The 25,837-nt window shown below is 32.3% G+C and overlaps 4 protein-coding genes across 21 annotated transcripts in view; 1 reads left to right on the plus strand and 3 right to left on the minus strand.

Annotated features, from left to right (window-relative positions):
* The first annotated feature begins 1 nt into the window (after position 1).
* Efa6 (Exchange factor for Arf 6) lies at positions 2-21,902 on the plus strand. Of its 4 annotated transcripts, XM_071770205.1 has the most exons (14): positions 3-891; positions 7,924-7,990; positions 8,902-8,955; positions 10,114-10,474; positions 10,850-12,035; positions 12,546-12,790; positions 13,001-13,194; positions 13,336-13,528; positions 13,718-13,890; positions 14,019-14,235; positions 14,510-14,654; positions 15,198-15,341; positions 16,197-16,390; positions 20,089-21,902. In XM_071770205.1, exons 1-14 carry the CDS (start codon positions 730-732, stop codon positions 20,108-20,110), a joined length of 3,357 nt encoding a protein of 1,118 aa, XP_071626306.1. In that variant the 5' UTR covers positions 3-729; the 3' UTR covers positions 20,111-21,902. The 4 variants fall into 4 exon arrangements, with proteins under 4 accessions (XP_071626307.1, XP_071626306.1, XP_071626302.1 ...); XM_071770206.1 differs by lacking the exon at positions 20,089-21,902 and having other exon boundaries at positions 2-891; positions 16,180-16,339; XM_071770201.1 differs by having other exon boundaries at positions 16,197-21,902.
* Positions 2,805-3,819, minus strand: LOC139808340 (probable tubulin polyglutamylase TTLL9). Its single transcript, XM_071770215.1, has 3 exons — positions 3,685-3,819; positions 3,336-3,550; positions 2,805-3,090 (listed from the first exon to the last, which is right to left on the minus strand). Exons 1-3 carry the CDS (start codon positions 3,797-3,799, stop codon positions 2,839-2,841), a joined length of 582 nt encoding a protein of 193 aa, XP_071626316.1. The 5' UTR covers positions 3,800-3,819; the 3' UTR covers positions 2,805-2,838.
* Positions 3,856-6,964, minus strand: LOC139808337 (probable tubulin polyglutamylase TTLL9). Of its 2 annotated transcripts, none has more exons than XM_071770213.1 (3): positions 6,032-6,955; positions 5,263-5,552; positions 3,856-3,993 (listed from the first exon to the last, which is right to left on the minus strand). In XM_071770213.1, exons 1-3 carry the CDS (start codon positions 6,215-6,217, stop codon positions 3,873-3,875), a joined length of 597 nt encoding a protein of 198 aa, XP_071626314.1. In that variant the 5' UTR covers positions 6,218-6,955; the 3' UTR covers positions 3,856-3,872. The 2 variants fall into 2 exon arrangements, with proteins under 2 accessions (XP_071626314.1, XP_071626313.1); XM_071770212.1 differs by lacking the exon at positions 3,856-3,993 and adding an exon at positions 4,466-4,655 and having other exon boundaries at positions 6,032-6,964.
* The window catches only part of LOC139808331 (uncharacterized), a 36,596-nt gene continuing 32,426 nt past the window's right edge, over positions 21,668-25,837 (minus strand). For 13 of the 14 annotated variants that reach the window (XM_071770197.1, XM_071770199.1, XM_071770198.1 and 10 more), the window contains 5 exons: positions 25,446-25,796; positions 24,650-25,212; positions 23,706-24,168; positions 23,443-23,625; positions 21,668-23,261 (listed from right to left, as the gene is read on the minus strand). In XM_071770197.1, the coding sequence (XP_071626298.1) occupies positions 23,169-23,261; positions 23,443-23,625; positions 23,706-24,168; positions 24,650-25,212; positions 25,446-25,796 (1,653 nt within the window). In that variant the 3' untranslated portion in view covers positions 21,668-23,168. The remainder of the gene's footprint in view (positions 23,262-23,442; positions 23,626-23,705; positions 24,169-24,649; positions 25,213-25,445; positions 25,797-25,837) is intronic. The other variant, XR_011730840.1, reaches the window with a different exon arrangement.

Here is a 25,837-nt window from a genome sequence, read left to right on the forward strand (position 1 = left end):
TCGCTTAATCAGTTGCGGGTTGTCCACCGGCCAGGTGAGAAAGTTGTTATTATTATTTGTACTCGCGCGTCTTTCGCCGCGATCCGCGATCCGCGACGCTGCTGTATACACGGCGTCGCGTCCGTACATCCGTAGTCGCGTTTCCAGTCTCCAAGTCTCCAGTCTCCAGTTCGCTCTGCCGTCCGAGTCGTCCGAGATCTCTTCTACCGCGACGGGCGACCGCGAGTCGCGAGTGACGAGTCTCGCGTCTCGCGAGAGAAGAGTGGCGAGTGGCGCACGCGTGTGCGGGGTGAGCCGCCGCGAGCCTCGAAGCTCGAAGCAGTCGAAGCTCGAAGCAGCAGTCGCCGTGTCTCCTTTCTTCCTCGCGGCGTCGAATGAGAACGAGAGAGACCGTGACCGTGCGCGACCGACGATCGTTCGCAGTGCGGCGCGCGGAAGGGGGGTGGGCGCTTCCCCGTCCCGCGCGTGGGTGTGCGTGCCCCGACTGCCCCGACTGCCCCGACTGCCCCGAGTGATAGATACACAGTTCACAGTTGTCGGGTGGGTGACAGAAGCGCGGAGGGCGAGGATAACCCAAATAAGGAAGGTGCGCCCTTTACCCGTTACCTCCTCGATCGGAAGTGCAAAGGTGCGAAAGAGAGGCAGAGGGAGAGGGAGAGAGTGTGTGAGATCGTGAAAACGTGACATTACGGCAAATGACAGCGAAGAGGTGAGGATCAATGTGCCGTGATGGCTGAGGAGGAGCTGCTGGTCACCCTGTGCCGCGGCGACTCCGGCTCCGGCGGCTCTTTCGGCTTCTCCTTGCTCGGCGCCTCGGCGTCGGCAGGCCTGCCGGCCGCCCACGTCATCTACGACATCGTCGAAAACTCACCGGCGGCCAGGAGCGGCAAGGTGAGTTACACTTTACACTAGTCTCCACTAGAGTTACAGGACGGCGGCTCCGGACTCCGGCCTCCGGCTGTAGAGTGTAGACTGTAGAACGGTGCTTGTGTCACCGTGTGTGTGTGTGCCGTCGCGTTCACGTCCGCGTCCGCGTCGTAAGGACGATTTTCGCCTACCTCTCCCATCGGAACGTGATCCTTACGAATAAACGATTCTCGCGCGATCGATTTTTGCGCGATGGTACGCGTTTTTTTCCCCCCCAAATAAATGAAACAACGATTTTCGTACGGTTGTCCTTACGCCCTTACGGCATAACTACGGCATGGGAACGTGACTCTTAAGAATATAAAACAGCGCGATGATTAACGATTTTTCCTACATCTGCATCATTGGAAATTAAATCTTGTAACCTTGGGATAAACACGTTAACAAAATCACTTTTGTGTGCACCCAGTTTGAGAACGTGATACTCGCGAATCGATTAGATAACACGCGAGATGCTACACGTCTCGCAAGATTGATTTTCGCTGCTCTAGAGTGAGAAATTTGATCTTTTGATCTTTATAAATAAAGAAAATAATGGATTTATTTAATAATATAAATGTAACAAAGGATTAACGATAAATAAGAGAAATAAACGTTATTAAGTTTTCACGCGCGCCTACGATATATAGGTGAGCGTATTCTTTATAAATAAACGCTACGATTGTTTTAAAGTCGATATTTACGTGCTGTCCGCGTCGGAGATTGATTTTTCATCGATAAGCATTGAAACGAGTGACGTGAAGTGCAAGAAATGAGAGCTTCTCATAAGGTATTTTACATACGAGCTCCACGCGATACTGACTCGAAGAGAAAAAACGTGCATTTTTCCACCACTGCAGGCTGGAAATAGACCAAGACAATTTAAGCGTGTCCTTAGAATACGTAAAAATATTGCAGCTTACAGCTGTTTTTTTCCAACAACTTATGCTTTTGTAAAGAGGAAGAATGAAATTTAGCACTTGAAGAAGGCTCTTCTCAGCGTTCTTTAAAAAGCACTCGATATACGTACATGAATGAGAATCGACAGTCTTAAGTACAACCTAAGCACCTAAGCACTTGCGATACTCCAAGTAAAAATAAGATATATTATTTCCAACGGAATCTAGGATTCTAGAATCAATAATTAATTAGAATTAAAATATTGCTTATTATTTGTTTTCTCGTAAGCTGTCATCCTTAACTATTATAAATATAAATTTATAATAGCACAATAATAATAATCTTGTCAAGTTAAATTTTTATTATTTGTTACACGTATTATTTGAGTTTAACACGTGGAAATCTTAAATTATTTATTTAAGTTTAAAGTTCTCAAATTGGTAGCATTAAGTAGTGATTTTTTAAAATTAATTACAATTTTTGATGAGAAAATAAAAACTTGAACGTTAAGTTTTAATAAAAAATAGACTTGTTTATCTCTGCTCATGTATCAATATTGCTTATGTATAATCTATGATAAAGAAAAAAGAAATAAATTAGAACGTAATCAAGATACTTTTGCTGTCATAAATAAATGATTTAAACAACATTTAGATATAATCAAGTAGAAAAGACTGGTTAATGTAGTTACGAAGTCGCGCAAGTCTTGGGCTAAATTTAGTTTTGACGCTGGAAACGAAGAAAAAAATGACGAAGACAAGATATGTGATGTAAAAGCGAGAGTGCACCAGCTGCATTCTTTCTGCGTAACGGCACAGTTTTGCGAATAATATTTAATAACTCAGAAGAGAAGTCAGAAATTTCACGAGCTAATTTTGTGGATATCAAATATCAAGTATATCAACTACGTAAAAAATATTGAGATAATAATTGAGGCTAATAAGGGTATAAGTGAATTGTTGAAATTACGTGTCGATTAATAAATTTTTAAAATATAATTTAAACATTGACGATCTTAAAAGTTGTTTGAGTTTATTTTAAACAATATTGCACCATGGGAGAGTACGTTTGGCCTGCTTTACGTTTTTCAATTAGCTGACTTCTTAATAAAGAGAGTTGCTTTTGACGATCATTAATCGCTCCGAGAAAGATGTTGAGCCTCCTGAGATCATTGGAAACTGCATCCGTGCGAATGCCGGGGTATGGGCAGCTGGTCCAAACTGGTCCGTCGTCCCAGAGCAGATCCAGCCCTCCGATTCTGGTCTCGTGTCCGCTGAAGCGACCCTCCAAACAAAATTATCGATTTATTTATACGAAAAATGTCTTAAAAAATTTTAAACTTATTTAATATCTATTTTATAATATTTTGAATATTTTAATCAAGAACATAAAAAATATATTAAATATAAAAAATAATTACAAGTGTATATACCTATATATCCAAATGTATAAAAAAATATAAATATATATAAATATTTTTATTATTAGCTATATATATGGTATGCATAATTAAATTTGATTGTTGATACCTCAAAGTCGAGGACGTTGAGAACGTCGTCGACCAGATCGGATTTCAGACGTTGATCCTCGTTGTCGGTGCCCGTTAAAGCTGGGGATGCGTTAATTTCCAATAGCCAAGGTCGCAGATCATCGCTGAGCAATATATCGTAGCCATAGAGTTCGAAACAGTTGCGATCCTGCATCATGGCTGGTTGTACTGCCAGTAGGCTCCCCATTATTACACCTGTAATAAACATAGATATAATACATTCATATTACACGAACCAAGATAACGTGTATAAAGCGATTAAAGTATTCGTCAAATATTATTAACATATAACAGTAACATATATAACAGTTTGATAATTTTATGAATACCTGCAATGCGTTGCATCAAATTTTCAATAACTTCCGCCTTGTAATAAGCTGTCAAATAATCTCTGAGCTTGTTCAATGCCCATTTGCAGTTCCATTCCCCGTTCTTGCCTTTCATTGAAGAGATACCCTCGGCATTCTGACTTGCTTTCAACTGTATTGCCGTATTCGTCAAGTGCACTCTGTTGTCGTCAATGTTTTCCAGATCGAACAATTGGCCACACAAACGGGCAAAACCTTCTCTGGCCAGCCACACTTTCAAAGGATGAAATGATGTCACCAATACATAAATCCGTAGATCGAATTTTCGCCCTGAAATCAAGGATTTAAATTTTATTGCAAAATAAATGAGATGATGTTGAAAGGATTCAAGATACCTGCAATGGAATTAGTTCACAATTTTACTTTAATACCTAACATCAATTAGCAATAATTAACAAAATATAAAATTATATATCTATAGCGTATATATGTAGAGTATATATAAAGTATTAATAAAGTATATAAAAAAATATATATAATATAAAACAATTAAATATTCAGTTTTTAGTCATTACTTAAAATTGAGGAATTAATAGTCATGAAATTTAAGTATGTACACAAGCGAGCTCGCACACTTGAATTTCAATTTTTCAACTATATCTATGTATAACTTTTATTATAATTTATATTATAATAAAATATGTTTTAATTTATGTTATTTATTGTAATAATATTAATTATATTAATGTATATATATTTACTAAATGATGGTATCGATACTGAAAACTAAAAGATCTGAATTTTAACCTGCGACGAGATAAGGATTATCTATGTATTTTTGAACGACATAAATCTCAGTTGGAATTCCCGATTGCTGCGACTTAGCCCCTCTGCTTTTCCATTCCGCAAGATCCTTCAGCTTCCTAAACAGAAAGATACCCTTGCCTCGCGATCTCGCTACTGGTTTGACGATCCACGTAGCTCCTTGTTGCCTACGATCATCATTTATCATTTCATTGATTTTAACTCCATAATTTTAACCCTACATAACTATATATTTGGATCGTATTTTTTTCTCTAAAATTTCTTTCACATTTTTATTTGAATACGAAGAATACAAAATGTATTATGTAAACCAGAATTTTTGCAGATTTTTAGAATACATAATAAATATAATAATAAAATTTGACATTACGAAAATATATTTTCTGTGTGTGTGCGTGCAAATGTAAAAAATTTAAAAGTTCACTATGGAAATTGTGCAGATACATGAATTTTATAATATTTTGAATAAATATATTTAAGAATTACATGAAAAGTTTCTTTTTACATGAAATACATCTATATAATCTAAAAATCCTTAAAATATCAATATCGCGTATCGATATTTATTTCTTGCTCGTGATATTTTTCTCGATAAGAACTTCTGATCAAATATAATATTTCGATAACGATAAAATCGTAAGAGTTAGGTAGGATAGTGATAAACTTCTTTTACAAAAAAAGAATATAATATTAAAATTAAAATTCATCCAATTAATAATATCTATCTAATTAATAATAAACAAAAAGTAAATAATAAATACCAAATAATTTTACTTGTGATATTCCTCGACGAACATCCGGTAGTCGCTAGGCAGCTCGAAGGTCACAGGCATGGCATCGCTGATGCGAGCCTCGGCTGTTTTTCCAGCCCTTATGAGAGCCTTTCTGTAGCGTTTGAGATTGCGGTACAGGTAGTTCTTCCGCGTGAGCTCATAGTGGTTACGGAAATGCGGCACCCGCTGGTAAGGACGCAGCTTCTTCCGATCCCCGTCCAACGCCTGTCGCAGCCCATCCCCTGTTTCGCACCACCACAGGTGCCAGCTAGTATCTTCGGGGTCGACTATCTCAAAGAAGAAAGACGCAACGTTCCAATTACCTTCACTAATCTGACACTCTCATCACTACAAATTTTTAACTTTGAAAAAGCAATAAAGATCGGAAGATGTTTAATTCAGGATATACAGATGGTATTGTATGGTATTATACAGATATATCTCAAGCTTAAATATTGCATTCATTTTTATTTTTCATGGTTGTATTTATAATTATCCAATATTTTTAACATCTATTTACAGTATTTTAGAGCTTCTAGCATTTAATTATGTCATATATTCGAACTCTATTTGTAGTGATGTGTAGGTGCTATATTATCATCAATTAATGCTGGGATCTATAATGCTTTTTTTAATAGTGAGAGTGCTATAACTTTTTCTCTTTCCTCTTCCTTCATCTGTATGTGTATTGTTAAATAAATGTCTTTCTTATTAAATGGTATTTTGTATATATTAGAGATTCCGTAATATCAAAAACTTGACAAAATTACCTGTGCCCAACCTCTTGCCAACATTACTTCAACTTGCGTAGAAGGAAAATCACAACGAAATTTGACAACTTTATCTTCAGAAATCTGCTTTTTTTTTAAGTCGCAGGGCTTTTTTCCCCCACTTGATAATTTGGTCGTTTCAGTCTCCGAAGGGATAATCCGTGAATCCTCCGATATCTTTTGCATGTTATTCGTGGTGTATCAAGATGATTGAACGACTATTCAGACATATTGAAGATGATGCTCATTTATTATTATTAGTTTATACAGTGTGTTTTCAGAGATTTAACTTTTCTTTGATCTTCTTTGAGCTTCTTGTGATAAGGTTTTTATTTTTTTATATTAATATTGGGATTAATTTGGTTTAAAAAATATAATATTACATAAAATTTTGTAATATTAATTCAATTTTTTTAATTTTAATTAAATTTTTATCTGCAAGCGAATTTTTATTAATTAATATACATTTGGTGCGTATCTCGTGGTTTTTACCACCTCTTTCCCTAAAAAGAAGCTTAAAAAGATTTATGATGCGCTAACTGACTTTATTTCACCGATGGATTTTGCTAAACGTTTTATATTGTATAAGCACACGTCTTATTTAATGTTGTTATAAAGTTACAACAACGTGTGTGTTCTGGTTAATAAATCTAGTATAATAAATCTGTATCTGATTATAATAAATCCGAGAAACTTGGAAATATGAGAAGGTAAGATCAAATACGACATTCGTGTTCATATGATTTTTTCAAGTACTGAATTTATCTCTGAAGTAGGGTCTTAACATTATAGAATACCTTATATTGCGATTCCATCGATATATATAATGATTGTTTACACAAGTCAAAGTGCATCGTGCGTAGAATGCGGTCCAATACTCTAATAGAGAACGGATTAGAGGGCAGCGGGAAGAAAGTCAATGTCATCGCGGATCCGAAAATACAATTGGCCACTGGCCGAAAGCTTCACGTTCCGGCACGCATTCGATCAGTCGCATTTTGTCGGTTGCGAGTGGTCAGTGCTCTTTCAATGTGAATAAAGAATTCGGAATCGTATCCTAACGTGTGCATCGAATGCCCAAACTCGCATCCTGTCTGTCGTGCTGTTTGCGACCTTTTGACTTCTTTCTGAGTGGATGTTCTGAAAGGGAGAGATATGATTACGTTGAGTACATGGCACTCTGTGAGGTAAATCTCGTAACTTTGTGTGAGAATTCATCTAAATAATTATGTAACATAAGAAAAGAGACACATAAGTTAATAAAACAATTGACGACGTATTTGGAAAAGATTGTGATTTGTCCTGTTGTCACTAATTGTTATCTTATTTATTATTATCACGTATTTTTTTAGTTAAAAAATTGATGTTATATATTAACATATATCATCAATTTATCTCTGAAGATTAAACGTCACCTTTAAATTAAATATTATAAAAACTTCTATGTTATTGAAAATTATTAATCATTATATTTAATTCCATAAAAATTGCATTTTTGTTCTATAACACAGAATAGAATATCTTTGTTCATAAAGATTGAACAAATGTCATACTGTTTACTGGTAAAGCAACTGGTGCAGATAAACTAGTATCCTTTCATTGAACTTTTCTTGCCTCTAATGTAATTTCATAACAGGACTTGCTTTCAGGCTTTCACGCAACGGCGATTGTATGCGTTTTCAATCGGTTGTGCGTCAAAATATATCGATATGCATAGATTAATATTTATATCATTATTTTAAAATATGTTATGATCAAAGGTGTCATCATTCTTTAATTATTTTAACGAATTCGATATGTAACAAAGATATATACATATGTGCTGAAATGTGAATATAATGTTTATATAATGTATATTTTTTATAGAGATGATTTCTGCTTGATTTTTTCAGGTCGAAGCTGGTGATGTCATACTCAGGGTGAACGAAGTTGATGTCAATCGATTCAGTACGAAAGAAGGTAAAAATATTATATTTACTAAATCTACTTCTTGATCTAATACATACATGATGATTCTTCGAATTCAATTATTATTATTGTGGAATTATTGTTTTATCATCACTCTCTCGCAATTGCGAGTTTAAATATAAAATATAATAATAATATAAAAAGTATCTGACGTATGTTTGTATATACTAAGAATTATTAAAATCTATTATATTTTTTAACGAATTATATTATCCTCTTTATATATTATTAATTAAAATATAAATGATAAAAAACAAAATAATTGCGATTTTTCACGCTTTTGAGAATCGATATTTTCTTTTTATATTTATATTTTGTCATTTATTATATAAATTAAACGTCACTTAAGGCAAATTCCACATGTAACCTAACATAATTCAATAATGTAACTCTGATGGATTAATTAGAATTTTGATTCCATTAATTGGACATGACCATCGAAATAGAACTTGATAATACTTCAGAGAACAGAATCTGTAAGATAATTTGTTAAAAATATGTAATTAATTTAATTAATTATATTGTAACGATAATTAAAAAATTATATAAAATTTTATGGAATTATGTACATAATACATATAAATTCCATGATACATAAATTCCAAATTATCTTTATTATATTAATTTTAAGTTAGATGAATTTCCTTGTACTCCGTAAAAAATAATACAACATTTTAGAATCATACATTATTATTTATTTATTTATTTATTGGAGAGATAAAAAGTATACATATGTAACAAAATAATTTAATATATATAAAGACGAAAGAGAAAAAAAGGAATTGTGTGGAAAGGAAGGAGATAAAAGAGTGGAAAAAAGGAAGGAATGAAGAAAATATAAATTCTGATTTTAAAATTAATTATTTTAAAAGTTAATTTGTTTTATCATTGATTTGTTTTAGTATTGAAATGTCTACGACTGTCTTCAGATCCCGTTACTCTGAAGCTGCGAAGGGGTAAGTGCGAGATCTCTTAATAATGCATGACCAATAATTGACAAAAGCTTACATATTAATCTTCTACATAAAATTTATGATTTCGTATACATATATCATTCAAACGTCGTTTATACTATAAATGCAAATTGATTATGTATTCACGAGGCTGCTGAACTCTTACTATCGTAAGGTATCTAATGATAGATCATTGTCTACACACGTTCTTGAACCTCAAACTGTAGTAATAATAGAATTAACGCTGTAATAACCATCGCGGGTAACGCGATAAACAGAAAAAGTTACGCACCTACTCCACGGAAAGGGATGGCCGATGACCAAGGACGCGTGATTATCCGCACGAGCGGCTTTCAAACGATGCACGAGAACGACAAACGATTTTCTGTCAGACGATTACATTGATCTTTCAAGGGACGCTTTTATGTTTTTTGTTTTCCATTTTTATTGTTTATTATTATTTTTTTATTATCTTTATTAGTTTCAATTAACGAAATTATTAAACTCTGCTAATTTTAATTTTTTGCCTGATAATAATAATAACAAACAATTTGATGTCAGACAATTTCAATGATCCCTTATGTTTCACTTAAAAGAACATTTCCTGCATTTTTTCACAACTTCCATAATTTTCTTAGAACGTTTTTATTAATATCTTTATTATCAATCAATTTGTAACTATATACTTACTGGTAATAATGGCAATTCATTTTTTTATGATGATTGTAATTTTAATTATATAGTAAATCATGAAAATTACCAATTCTCTAGCGTTGAGATAAATTCTCAATTTTTTTAACAAAAATGTCACGGAATACTAAAAGTTTTTAAGTTATGTGCAATTTAAAAAAACGTGTTTTTCTAATTAAACAAGATGATAAAATTATATTGAATAGCTTTCAATTAGTATTCTTCAATTAATTTCAAATAGATTCTAATAGAATTTTGTTTCAATTACAAACACATATTAGAAATAATTGGAAAATCTCATCAAAATTTTTGCTGAAGATAATTTAACGCTAAAAACACCAAATTTATTTTTACCGAACATAACTTGATAAAAAACATGTTTAACGCAATATTTTAGGTATAATGACAATAAAATAACGTAATATAGAGCGTAATAAAGATTTAGATGTTAAAAAGAAAAAAATTATGCAGATCCTGCGGTGAAGGCTCATGTTCGTCGTCTTCTTTCCCCCGGACAACCTACGAAGGATGAAGGTACAGAATCTTCAAAAGATGTCTTGGCGAACAATCCCAAGAACATCGTCGCTTCCAGCAATGTAGAGAAGAAGGAACTCAAGAAGATGCCAGTCACACCAGAAATGTCCATAGACTCGCCAATGCTGACACCGACGCCTGCAGCGACAACGAGGAGCAACGGCTCGTGCAGCGATGCCTCTCTCTCATCGGAATTAGAGGCACTCTTGCCACCTGTGGACCATTTTAAGGAAGAAGAACGGACCCAATGGGAGCCTCTGTCCGCCGACAAATTCTCACGACAGAAAAATACACCTCGGTATGAATCGCAATAAAATCGCAGTTTTAATCATCCGTTATCGCATTCATTCGAACATGGTCACTTTTATTTCGATTTCAATCATGTCAAAATGATTGTGCGCACAATTACATTTTTATTACACGTTTGACTAAATGACAAAAAGTATTCAATAGAAATATAGAAAAAAGATATAGAAATTCGACAATATGGTAAAGCAACTTGGCTTAATTTTTCTTTTCCTTTTAAATTACAACTAATATTCTCTTTTTTCTCTTCCCTTTTCTTATTCGACTTCTTTACTCATCTGTGAATCCATGATAAATCATCTGTGATGTCATCAAAGAATGTTTTTATTAATATTTCGCATTAGTAATGAAGCTTATTATTTGTTAGGTTTGAAGCGTACATGATGACCGGTGACCTGATGCTAAATCTCTCCCGCACACAACAGAGCAGTAATCTGCTGCCTAAGCAGCATCAACAGCGAAAGGTGGACTCCCTTAGGTACAATCCCAATCATCAGCACACCACTACCACCATCACCACCACTAGTGCCCACCACAACCACAATCATCATCATCATCATCACCATCATCATAACTCGGTACCCAGCAGTCCCAATGAGACCCAGCTGGCACACCAGCACCATCATCATCGAGGAAGCGTCTATAAAACTTCCAGCTCGGCCAGTACATCACCCGTAGGCGCTGCTAGACGCGACGGAGTGCAAAGCACTTCGGGGGCCTTGGTCCAAGTCGATCCGGGCAAGAATACTCCTTCAAGTTTCGGTTTTGTGCGTACTTCGCGATCGGAAGACCATTTGCAGTTCCAGAAAGATCCCTCGATGAGCGCTGTGGATATCGACATCGATGACGATGTTACTTCAAGCCTGAACACGCTGCTAGATCCACGGCCAGAAGGCCTAATGCCAAACGAGCGAATCGTCTGGACTTATAACGCGCCCGTTAGCTCACCAGCTGTTTCCTGCTGCCAAAACGGCGGTTCCTCATCTTCGTCTTCGTCCTCATCATCCTCTTCGACGAGCCCACAGCGTTCTCTGTCCCCTGCTTCCCCTACCTCCGTCTCGTCCTCCGTTATGTCCTCCAACTCTGGTTCCCGTAGGTTCCCTCCGGCTCAAACTGTTCCCGGGGTTTCCAGCACCCCGGGAAGTCATCTCCCCGCTAACGGCGATTTCAGCCAGTCGGAGGCCATCAGCAACATGTCCAGTCCCGACTACAACGATGAAGAAACAATGGATATTCTCAGTGCGAGGGATATTATGATGGTCAGCGATCCCAGTGACAGCGATTCCACCATTCTGGCGAGTGAACCACCTCAGAGAAGACTGAAGGCTAATCCTCAGGATGCTGGAGAACATAGAATAGTGATTCAGGTAAAAGGACCTGACAAGGAGACTCAAAGAAACACGAGTCCCAGGCAGGCGAGGAGAAGAGGAAATCCCATTGGGGAACTAGGGCAGCCTGTTGCTTCTCAAAATTTGCAGCGAAATCAACCTGGAATTCCAGGGGTTCCTGGAGTCATCACAGGATCTGTGACACCCGAATGTGTAGGTTATCAGGTAATATTATGAAATTTCATCAAATTTTATTTAGAATAAATTAAATTAAATTATTATTATTTTACTGGTGCTATTAGAACAATGCGTGACAAGATGCAGTAATAATGTAAACAAAATTCTATAATATTATGTGTGAAAAGACAAGACACATATATATACACTTCTAACTCTGACACACATATTTACTTCTCTAACTGTAAAAGAATTGATTTGCCTATGTTTATTAAGCATTTTTAATTCAGCTAAAATATTATTTATCCTATAAATCTTGAACATTTTTTTCATAACGCATGCACACGAGCGCGCGCGCACACATTAAATTTTATTTGCACAAAAAATCCTTTTGTTTATTTGGGACATTTTTACTAAATTTCTTAATAATCAACAGATTAATTGTTACTGATAATAAGTTTAAAAATAAAATAAGTTTTGCTGATTTCTCTAATTTATTACTGCATCTGTTGTGCAGTAATTATATATTATTATTTATTTGCTCATTATCGAATTTAGGAATTGAAAGAGAGCGAAGACGAGAGGGAGGCTTTACTTGTTGGAATATGCGACGAACAGAAGGGACATGGAAGTGGCGCGTCGCCGCCGCAATCAGCGGATGAAGAGAGCGATATCGAAAGTTTGCACAGTTTTCACTACAGTCCGAAAGCGGTAGATTTGCCCTCCGCGATCCGACTGGCCAAACGTCTCTATTCCTTAGATGGCTTTAAAAAGTCTGATGTCTCTAGACATCTAAGCAAGAAGTAAGCTTTTTCTGTTTTCCTGATTGGATCCTTTAAGACTTTAGAATTTCCGATTTTTATTTCGAAATAATTCAAACAAAAATTCGATATTTTGTATAATTGAGTTATTCAAAAATGTTTAAAAGAATCCATCACATTAATTGTACATAAAATGTGGCAAATTTCAAAAATATCGGTATTATGAATATGTCATGTGTTTTGTGTTTGTAGCAACGATTTTAGCAAAGCTGTGGCGGAGGAGTACCTGCGCTACTTTAACTTTGAACGAGACACACTGGACATGGCTCTCAGAAAATTTCTCGCTCAATTTTGTTTGACAGGAGAGACTCAAGAAAGAGAGAGAGTCTTAGTACACTTTTCCAAAAGATATTTGGACTGCAATCCCGGTAGTTTCAATTCCCAAGGTGAGTGCATTTTAGAATATAATTAGCTTCGTTTTTCGTAAATTAGAATATTATCGAGTAATATTTATCTAAGATTATTAATATGTTCTTTTTTTCTCCCGCATGTACATAGGTTAAACTTATTAAATAATATTTATTTAGATGCAGTTCACACATTGACTTGCGCGATAATGCTGCTTAATACAGACTTGCACGGTCAAAATATTGGCAGGAAAATGTCGTGCTCAGAATTCATTGAGAATCTGTCGGAGCTCAACGATGGCGATAACTTTCCACGCGAAGTGCTCAAGCAGCTTTACAATGCCATCAAGTCCTTTCCTCTCGAGTGGGCTCTGTAAGTGACGTTATAAATTTATCTTCTTTAGAATAGTAATTAATTAAATTCTTTGTGATTAGTATTAATAGTTTCTTTTAGAATAAAAGTTGGAATATATTGATTTCTTTCAGAAAGTGTATAATAACTAAACTCTGGTTCAAATATTTTTCGAATAAATTCATTGTTCTACGTTCTCCATTGTTTTAGGGACGAAGAAGGGGATGAAGCGACGAACCAAGCAATTCAGCAAGGCGATGGTACGGCGGCAATCGCCGGGACTGGAAATCCATTTCTCGATGTGCCAAATATTACGGGCGCTACGGAGTTCAAAAAGGGCTATGTTATGCGTAAATGCTGTTATGACTCCAATGGCAAAAAAAGTATGAAATTCTTATGTTAGCTCTTACACAAAATATATTAACTAGAGCATTTATCTTATGTTATATAATCTTGTATATTATGTCTTTCCCATATATCTCTTATAATATTTTTCGTATATGTTACATAGCTCCATTTGGCAAACGTGGATGGAAGATGTATTATTGTACATTGCGTGAGCTCGTGCTATACTTGCACAAGGATGAGCACGGCTTCCGTAACGACAGTTTACACAATGCTATACGTATTCATCATGCATTAGCTACTAAAGCGACCGATTATACAAAGAAACAGCATGTTTTTCGGTTGCAGACTGCCGACCAGGCTGAGTATCTCTTTCAGACCAGGTTGGTACTTTGTATGTCAAGTTCAGAAAATTTCTATTTAATATTAAAATAAAACAATATGTAAAATATTTATAATAAAGATTTTAATTGAATTTTAACTTAAATTGAATTTAAATTGATTTAATTATGTCTTTAATCGTCAAATTATAATTTATGATTATTAAAATTTTAATTCTAACTGTTATGATTATATGGTTTAATTTTAATTTTATTTTAACTTTCAATTTGAATTGAGTTTAGGAAATAATGACGTAATGTACTGATATTTCTGCAGTGATTCGAAGGAGCTGCAATCATGGATCGATACCATCAATTTCGTATGCGCCAGCTTTTCATGTCAGCCTCTCGCAGGTGCTGTTGGGTCTCAGCGTAAATTCCAGCGTCCATTGCTGCCATGTAGCCATACCAAATTAAATTCTGTGAGTATCCAATACATATCTCATTTTTTAGCTTCTTTAAATTTTTCTTAACTATTGCCTGGATAAAGGAGCGGTGATATTTATGACGCCAGCGTGTACATGTATCCGATTTTTAAATCTCGTTAATTAATGAACTTATGAACGATACATTAATTTTAAATCGAGTATCGGAATTCTTCAGAAGAGTCTCATATTACAGTAAAGATTGTTATAACAAAAAATTAATAATTTAATTTAAAAAATGAAAATAACCTTGAAAAAAATCTAATTAAAGATTACTTTTCTGTCATTTTATTGGCCCCTTGAAATTGAACTTTGAAAATCTATGAAATTTATTTTTTGAAAACATTATTTAAGATAACATTTCAAGTGATCATGATGTAAGGGTTTATATTTTATAATAAATATTTACGGTATCTAGGAAATTGAAGTTAAACTGAGATATCTTGAGATGTTAGAATTATAAAAATACCTCGAATTAAATTAATTTTCTCATTTGTTTAGTTAAAGGAAGTGAAGAGGATTAAATTAATTTGTTAATAGAGAGAACAGTTGCGGGACCATGAAGATAGGGTCAACAGGCTAGAAACAGAACTGGAGGAGCACAGACGGCATCCTCCGGAAAGAGGTGCCAAGGCTCTCACTGTACAAAATTATAAGGAAAAAGATGCATATTTGCATCACGAGGTAACTTTTAAGCAATTGAAACATATCGTAATATAATAATTTCTTGACAATTTTGAATAGTTATCTGAAAAATATCTTTAACAAGAAACCTTTAAAAAAGAATTTTAAAAGTCTTTAAAAAAGTCTCTTTATTAATTGAAAGAATCAAACTTTTCCTATTTTATCCCAAGACTTTCACATTTTGTATAGATAATTAAAACTCAGAAATCTAGACATAAAAACATTTCCTATTAACACAAAATTACGATTAAAAAGATTTCAATCTTATAAAAAATTTATATTTTTATTATCTTTTATTCTAATCATAATTTTATTTTTTTTTAACTTCTTTCTTCCTCTTGCTATGCGTGCGCGTGTGCACATATACATTTTTTAATAGTCATTATCAGAAGATAGTTATAAAATATAACACTTTGTTTGAAAAAAACAAATGTGTCCTTTACCTCTCCGAAGTGATTCTACTTATAGAAAAATTGTCATCTTTATATGATGGTTTCCTCTTTACCCATGCAACCTTTTACCAATTTTTCTCTAATTCCTATAACTTTGAAGATATTAAAATGATTGTTCTTATTGGTTTCTATCTTGTTCTATTGGTTTGCCTAAAAATAATATTAAGCCTGTAGTAATTAAAAATTCAAGTATTTAGAGAATTCAATTCAATTATTTAATAATTTATTCAGTGCCTTTTCTACTCGAAATTATCATTGAAAAGCTTAATGTTTGATTTTTTTTTTTTTAATAAAGAAAGGATATATATTTTCTTTTTTATTTCCTTTTTCTATTTTCCTTTTCTATTCCATTTAAAATTATCCTCTCACTTCATAATACTCTACAGAGCAACCCTCGTTCCAGCTGAAGCGGTATAAGACATATGCCTATCTTCTTCGTTCCCGGCTGACGTTCAGTGAGATGGAATCGTCGTTAGTTGAAAGCAGTATTGGCGAGGTAGACGAGGGCATGCTACTTGGACTTACTGGAGTTGTAGGAAATGCAGAAGGGGCTCTAGTACCACCGCCGGTCCCCGAACGACCAGCCGCAACTAATAGGTACAGTTACCGGACCGCCATTTACAGCGGCGGTGGCCGCAATCTGCTGAACGGTGGCAATCAGGACTATAATGCTACCGGTGGTGATGTTGGTTGACGCAATGCTTATGGCCTATGCGGGCTAGTCTGACCCCGGTGCTGGTGTTGGTGCTGGTGACGTTGATGTTTGACGATAGACACGAGTGACGCAAACTAACGATATATCCGACAGCGCATCACACACTCCAATGATGTTATTAAGTGTTATAACGTACAATCGAGAGCAAAAGTACTGTCCTATTCAGTGTCGTGAAGTAGAACTGCAGCTGTATCAAATTTCTTTCCTTTCCTGAGACGACCAATTGGTTGGAGAAGAAGATACAGTGAAATTTTGAAAGGAAGAAGTTTTATGCAAATGCAGTTTTATTCGCTATATCTGAACCAGACAATATTTTACTGTTGATTGTACACCCCGATTCAGTGGCGCAACTATTCGATCAGATTATAGTTATGTCGAAAATAATACAACCAAAGAAAAAATGATTTTTTATATAAGTGTATGTCAAAATATATATAAAAGTTTTGTCTTTAACAAATTTTTTCTAATTATTTTAATAATAGTAACGCCACTGATACTTTTGTCGTGTCTTCTAATTGCGGTAGCTATTTTAGCTCTTATTGGATCTATTTATTTTATCCTTTCAAACCTGACTTCTTATGTGTTTAATTTTACATAAAAATATACTTTATGTAAAATTGGATAAATATAAATAAAATTTACTAGGCAGCATATTTACAATAAAATATCAAAGAAAAAATATAGATATATTGTACATTGAGAGAGAGAGATGACATGCCTAAAAATACTGTGTATAGCTAGAATTCAATTTAAATAATTTTTGTTTAAAAAAGTATTTGATATAATATCATCTATTGATACAATATAAAAAATTTAAGTTTAAATTCTTTAGTCAGAATCATCAATTTATTATTTAAGTTAATAACATTTAAATATCGAGTATCAAATTGGGAGATTTATAAAAGAATGGTTAAAAATAAAAATTTATTTGCAATAAAATTTTAATTTTAAAAGTTATAGATTTAGATGTAAATGTTAATAATTTTGAATGTCTTTAAAAATTTTTTCTCTTTTATTTCCTTTGCTCATTTTCTTTCTTCTATTTCTTCTTTTTTAATAGAAAGTGAATGTCATTTTGATCTTCTACGAATTCTATTTTATTATTGAAGACAGCGTGCAAAAGAATACTTATGGAGATAACATTATGCTGTTACATCATATTGTTAGTTTGCGCACAAATATTAAATATGCAAATTAAAAAATATATAAAAGTTGAGAGGCTGTTAAGACTGGGTAGAAGAAAATTTTCACGTTTCGATTTGCTGTTATAGAATGTTGAAGAAAATATGTCAATCATCATTTATGACGCAAAGAAAAATATTTACAAATTTGTTATTTTGTTAATGTGGTTTGACATATATATTAAATTGATATATTTTTTATTTATATAACTTTGTACTCGGGCAATTTTTTGTGCTTTTTGTATTATATGCAATAATATATTTGTTGCTTTTGATAATATCTTGTTAAGTTTTTTTACATGCAACATAAACAATTTTTTTTCTTTTTTCTTTCAAATATTAATTAAGAATTTATATATATTATATTAAAGATAGATGTAAAATTAAGCATGCCATATTTTTTATTTAAACTGAATAAATTATATTATGTGTAAATATATTTTTTATTGATATTAATTATATGAAATGTATATTTTATATTTAAAGATAACTAAAATTCTCTCTCCTACCTTTCTCCTATCCATCCTTTTTTCTCCTCTATTTCTTCTTCCTTTTTCTCTTGTTCTCTCTTTCTTTCTATCTTTCTTCTCTATTCTCTAATCTTTATGTAATATTAAAATTGTTATATGTTTAGTCTTAATTAACTAAATGTTTGTTTAACATTATATATATATAACAAATTTGTTTATATATATAACAAATTTTCTTATATTTCGATATATTAAAAATATAATATTAAATTTGATTTAAATGAAATTAAATTTTTTCCTTCCTGTTTTTTTATATAATACATGTAATAATATTACTTTGAATGATTAAATTATACAACAATTTGAGTTGCATTATTCTATTTTAAATATTTGCAATAAATATTTATTTTGGCAATAAAGTTTAATTTTAATTAAATAGAAGTTGGATATAAATACAATATTAATATGTCAAAATTAGACAATTATAATAAAGATATTTCTATCATAATGATTTTAAATTACTAATGAACGAGAAGTTAACGATTAAGAAAATAGATAAAAGTATATATAATAAAATTATAGTGATTTTTTAATTTCTATATATAAATTATATAGTGATTTATATATAATATATAATATACATACGTATATACATACGCATACATGTATATATATATATATATATATATATATATTGTGTGTATGTATATATATTTTTATGTATATGTATATTTATGAATGGAAAAAATACGAATATAATAAAAATTACTATACAAATAAATTATTGTTTAAGAAAAAGAAACACACGAATGTTCTAGCCGATATATGATATATCGTATATGTAAAAACTCAATGCTCTGTATACACTTTACTTATAAAATTAAGTGAAAATTAAAAGAGGACAAATTATCTTATTCAGTTTTATTTTTTAATATCATTTTTATTTTAATTTTTTTATTAAAACTTGTTGAAATTTTTTTAAGTTCTCTAATTAAATCTTTGTGAGATAAAATTTTTCTTTACATTTAATTTTTTCTTTTGTTTTCTTTTTCTACTTTCTTTTTTTTCGATTCATTAATTTACAAGTTTTCTTTTTATCTCTCGTTTTTTATTTCTAAGTTCTTTTAGGGAAAATTGCCATTTTATAGTTTATAGTGAACTCCTTGTACATAAATCTGTAATATATGTGAATATATACATCATAACAAACACTTATAAACTACTTAATATAATAATAAAGATCAACGATCTTCAAGTCTTTCGCATTTCTATATATGAAAAGACCCGATTATTTTCTTTAGAACACGAAATAATTCTTTTTATTTAAACAGTTATAAATTAAAATATGATAATTATGATTATATAATAATTGTTTACATATATATATAAATATTTTTATATATTATATACAATATATAAAAAAAATTATTTGTGTATATATTAGCTTTTGCATGCCTTGGTCTTAGCAATATTATTAATTGTATAAAATTATATCAAAGCTTTATTATATGACTGGTTGTACGTATTTTATCATTTTATTTATTTGTTGCTTTTATATTCTGCTATATTGTATGGTTTTTTAAACCAATTTTAAGGCATGGTTGCATGCATGCACGTACATACACAAACATACACAGTATTCATAATTACAAGTACTCATAATTAATTATGATGAATCACTTGTATTTTTTATGTAATGAAATTATAAAGTCTAAAATGTAATAATAAAATTAATACGTAAGTAGAATAGAAGTAGTTATGCGTTATTAATAATTTAACAACAATTTTAACATTTTTAATTGACAAAACTATTTGCCGAAATTGAAATTAATTTTTTAAAATTAATCCGCAATTTCGGTTGAATTTTTGTAAAAATTCGACAATTTTTTTGTTTATAATAAATTCATATTCATTTGTTGCATGCAACAGAGTTGACCTGGCAGCAACGTAAACAGGATCCAGCAAGATTGTTACATCCAGCTTTCAGGATGTTACTCAGGACATCTTTCTTTTCGCGCAAATATGAAATAAAGTTTGCTGTTAAATCGAATATTAAAATCATTGAAAAATTATGATATTTAAGGAAGAATGAAGATTGTGTTGGCTGTGTCAATCAAATTTATTAGTTTATTAGTCAATAACATAAATATAAATATAATTTATAAGTTATATGAGATAATTGCCTATTCCTATAGTTCTCATAATAATATGTTATAAATAATATAAGATTGCAGGATTTTAATATTTCAACAATTATGTTTATTTAAGCATCTTCTATATTAATTTTCTATTAAATTATTATAGGTATATCTTTTTTATAAATAATATTTAATTATAAAATAATTTTATACTTAAATTTAAATAAGTGAAGAAGTCATATGCTTTTGAAAAGTAAAATCAAATTATTGTAAAAGTTTTTCTATAACATTCTTTTTATGACAAATTCAAAATTTAATTTACTAATAGGCTATCTTTATTCTTTCTTATTATTCTTTCTAATTATATAAATTTTTTCAAAGCGACAAACAAAAAATAATCAGGATACGTTATAGATTCCAAGATAAGAAAAAGACAATTGAAACCTTGCCTCGCAAGATTAGGCAATCTTCTCGTTTCCTAGCAAAGGTAATTGATTTGATAAATAATAAATAAGGATAAAGTTTCTCTCCGTACTTACGCGAAATATTATTTAAGACTGACTGTAGAAAAATATTACGCACCGAAAATTAAATAATTGAAAAGAAATTGCCAATATGCAAAATTTGTTTCAACTATATAGCGATGATAACATAAATTAGTAATTCCTTCCTAATTCTATAATATAGTAACATGTATCATCAAAAAGTATACAAAATTATTCGTTATAAATATTTTATAAATCTACATGGACGAATAATAAATTTAAATCATTAGAATGCGACAAAGAGGCCAAAGAATTGCATTTATATACATTCTATTAAATATTTCGTTTCTTCCATAATTTTACATATACTATACACACATACACACGCACGCACGCACGCGCGCGCACACATACACACACACGCGCACTTTCAGAACTTTACATTTACATATGTATTAACACAATTTTTAATTTTATTTGATGAAAACTTGAGATAGCATGTTTAGTTTTATTCATTGAATAATTAGGAAATTAATTTAAAAAAATAAGATTTCTTTGTATTTCTTGATTTGCTGCCATTGTAAACATATATTTGTAAATATATTCTTGTTATTATTATTATTATTAATATTACTACATTACTATTATTATTATAATTTTAGGATGTTCATTGATCGATATAATGAAAAAAATGACTGCGTTTTATATTTATGCATTACTATTATTATATTATGTACCTTTGTAAATATAATTATGTAGATATTAAAATAAAAAATCGTATAAATAATTACTTTATATATATATTTCACAATTTTTTAAACATTAAATGATGATAAAAAATAACTCCACAATATAACAAAAAGTTAGGTATTAAAAAGAGATGGAAAAGGGAATATTTTTTTATTAAAAATCAGTCGCATAATGAAATCGGTATAATAATTGTATATAATTCTTCCAAATCGTTTCAGATATTTTCAATTGCGCTTTACATACATATATCGGGTGATTCGAAAATAAAACTACTTCATATTATATGTGTATATATATAAAATGTGTGTGTATGTATATATGTATATATGTGTATATATATATATATATATATATATATATATATATATATGCACACATACATAGAAACAGTACGGTGCACACGGTATGCGTGTGTATCTATATCATTATAATTATACATGATAATAATAATAATTATATAAGATAAATGTTCTATATTACAACAAATCATCATCGGACCAAAAGCACAAAGAGTGAACTTTCTCTTTTCTTCTTTCGTTCACGTACACAACCCATTTCCCCTTTTTCTCGATCTTTCAACATTTTTTCTCTTCTCGTATACAATAATATACAAGCAATTGATATTTTTTCTGAATACAACGACAATTATAATATATATTGTACAACACTTTGGAGGAATGTGATGGCGTCTCTGATTAGCACCACAACTTCTTCGATTTATTTATCCCTTAGTTTTAACCCTGGATCACTCCTACAAACTAAAAAAAGTTCATCTTAACTCTCGCTTTCGCTTTCTCTCTCTCTCTCCCTTTCTCTCTCTCTCATCATGGAAAAACAAAATAAATTAATTCTTTCCTTGAATTACCAAGTACAAAAAGCCAAAAAAATAATAATAAAAATAATGCAATATTGTTGAATTTATAAAAACAAAAAATGTATGTTTTTAAATAATATAATATATATTCCTCTTTTTATCAATTAGTTTTTAAATTTTTTTTCTAAAATTATATAATGTAATTATATATATATATATATATATTCACTCTTTATCAGTTTCTTCTTTGTTTGAACTTAAATCTAAGAATTATAATTTTTATAATACAATTATAAGGATGTACAATTTTTTCTTAGAAAATTGGAGAAGAAAATATTATATAATTTCATTATATTGCTTAATTTATCAAACCATATTTTAGCGGAATATTAAATAACGAAGAAGTAAATCCGGGGTTAGTTGTGTAATTACTATTGCGCAATGGCACTTTACAAATTAAATTACAGTTCTTATTCTATATGTGAATGTGTGTGTGTAACGTATTTATATAGATACACATAAATATATAATATATATAAACATATATATATATATATGTATATATATATATATATATATGTATATATGTTTATATATACATATGGACATATAATATAAACTTTATTCTGTATTTATATATTTATATGTAGAATTTGTTTCACTATATATTTTCTTCGTTTTCATAGGAAATTATTTCTATACAACTTCCTACCTTATATAACATAGCAACAATGATAACAATGGTCAGGGTGGAGAGACTGAGTTTTATTCTTTCTTCTTTCTTCTTTCCTGTTTCTTTCTGTTGTCGTCAACCTAGTTTGTTTAGTTCATCCACTTACGACAATTGGGTGCGCCGCAAGCGCATGCAATCTTGTGCTGATCATCCTCGATGTCAAATTTGTAGTCATATGCCAGCTGCAAGAGAAGATGAATAAATACAATGTAACAATAGAAAAAAATAAATATAACAATATTTGAGATGTGATGAATACAGGAAGGATTTATGAAGATACATAATTTTCTAACAGTGTAAATAATATTGAAATAAAAAAGATATTCAGTTCTCATTTTTTTTTTCAAACGAACGTATAATCACCTCTTCACCACGCGAGATTCGACGCTTGGCAAAAATGATAATCCTAAGATCGCGCTCAACTTCAACGATCTCGGCGACACAGTTGGGATTGCAGGAATGATTGATGTAGCGAGCGAGTCCGCCACACAAAGTCGCATCCACCACTCGCTCCTCATCCAATCGGAACATGTATATACCGCGATTCTGCAATAAATAAATAATATATTTTAATATTAATTAATAGAATATAATTGAAAGAGCTTCATAGAATGTGGTATACTCACTCTAGCCTCATATTGTTTCTCTCTTGTTTCCGCCAACTCTGATCTAATTATCTCTCCAATGTACTCGATCACCATCGTGTGCTTCTCCAGATCTCTCGCCGCATATAATCCCAGACCCTGAATCTTCGATCTCGCCAAATAAACATTATTACGCCATTCCTGCTTCATCTTCTTGTATTGCGAGCTTTTTGAGTGTACAAATTGTTTCGAGTATGGACAGGAAGCAGCCTCGCCAGCGGCAGCTGCTGCGACTAATGTTGAGGAGACTACGCCGCCCAGCGTTGCAGCAGCACCACAGGTTGGCAAACCAAATGGCACTCCACGTGAAGCAAAGCCTCCTGTGCGTTGCGTGTGCGGTCGTTTCCATGGTAGCTGGTTGCGTAAACGTGCCTCCGTCCGTGCACTCCCGGTTGGATTGATGGCCAGAGGCAACTCCAACAACGGGTTACGACCATATTTAAATCTGAAAGCGGAGAAATGTTTCGCTATCATTTTCCAAAAAATTTAATGTTTCTTAAAGGTCGACAGGAGACACGGTAGAGAGCCGTGAATTACGAATCGTAAAATTCGTATTACGGCCAAAATAATGAGAAAATCGCATTTTAACTGCGATATTCGTAATCAGCAGCATCGCCTTCTAACTGCTACAGAGCGATTTTTTGGATTTTCCGAAAATTTATTTTGACCATTTTTCCAAAAAATCGCTCTGTAGCGGTTAGAAAGCGATGCTGCTGATTACGAATATCGCAGTTAAAGTGCGATTTTCTCATTATTTTAACCGTAATACAAATTTTACGATTCGTAATTCACGGCTCTCCACCGTCCACCGTGTCTCCTGTCGACCCTTAAAAGCTAGTAGTAAAAGCAAAAGTTGGGAAAAGTTATTACAAGAAAATAGTTATCGATATTATTCATATAAATTACTTCCAAAATCAGATTCTTACCTGTAATCGGTTAGAGTCTCAATTCCAGGTAAGCTTTCCAGTACCCGCACTACTGCTGGCTCTGTTAAACCAAACAGATCTTCTCCTGAAACGTATCTCGGGAATAATTGAACAGAATTCGTACTTCTCCTCAATTCTGCTAGTGGCTCCAAGATTCGACTCCAAACTGCTCGCGGAGTAGCGTCTCTCAGTTCGACATCCTCTTGAAGAGGTTCTTGAACTAGGACACGAAATTCCGGACGACCGGAAACATCGTGAATCGAACAGACATAACGGCAACGTTTGTTCGGTCTGCGCATACTCCAATAAAAACGCACGATTTTGTAGCCCACCGGATAAATATAGTTGGGCGTGTGGAAATTTTGCAACTGATGAGGAAGCAGCTGGCCGACGCTGAGAAAGATGAGGGAACCTACACGAAGCAGATGTTTATTGTCGGAATGGTGCATCACCGCAGCAACCTGACGATTTTCATCGCGTTGGACGTAGACGCGACGGTAGACGGAAAGCGTAGTGAGTTCCTTATCTTTATCTTTTATAAGATGTTGAGGACAAGCCATGGTCTGGAATAAGAATTTGATTATATTAAATTGCATAAGGAAAGAAAAATAAAATAAAAGAATTAAAAAGAATTTAAAATTTAGAAAAACTCTTATGGAAAATTAAAAATCTAACAGAATTGTACTGAAAATACTTTTAACTCTTTTAAACTCATATATTTCATATACATATATCACATTGTATTAAAAATATAATATTAAATAATATAATACTAATGTATGAACTATCCGATTACCTTATCTTTATAAAAACCGCAGCCGTCTTTGATAGCACATATCAGGTGGTACCAGTTGGTGCACCTTGGTTTGTAACACTTGACCGTGGCAGCGGATTTTTCGCAAATAATGCAAATTTGTATGAGATTGTTCTGCAGGACTTCATCTAGTCTCATAAGTGCGCCACTCTGTGCCTCATATACAACGTTAGACCATAATGCACAATTGAGATGTACCCATTTATCCACATCGAAGTTGAGTAGTCGGGCTGGCCCATCAGCTGTTGCATCGCCCTGACTTTTGCAAAATACGCAACGACGGGTGTCTTCAGCTTTTGCGGGAGCTACTGCGATTCCCATACGAAACAGCGTCTAAAAGAAAATTCAATTTAAATTTTCCATTCACGATTTTA

Source organism: Temnothorax longispinosus, chromosome 2 (genome assembly GCF_030848805.1).
Source record: "Temnothorax longispinosus isolate EJ_2023e chromosome 2, Tlon_JGU_v1, whole genome shotgun sequence".
NCBI lineage: Eukaryota > Metazoa > Arthropoda > Insecta > Hymenoptera > Formicidae > Temnothorax > Temnothorax longispinosus.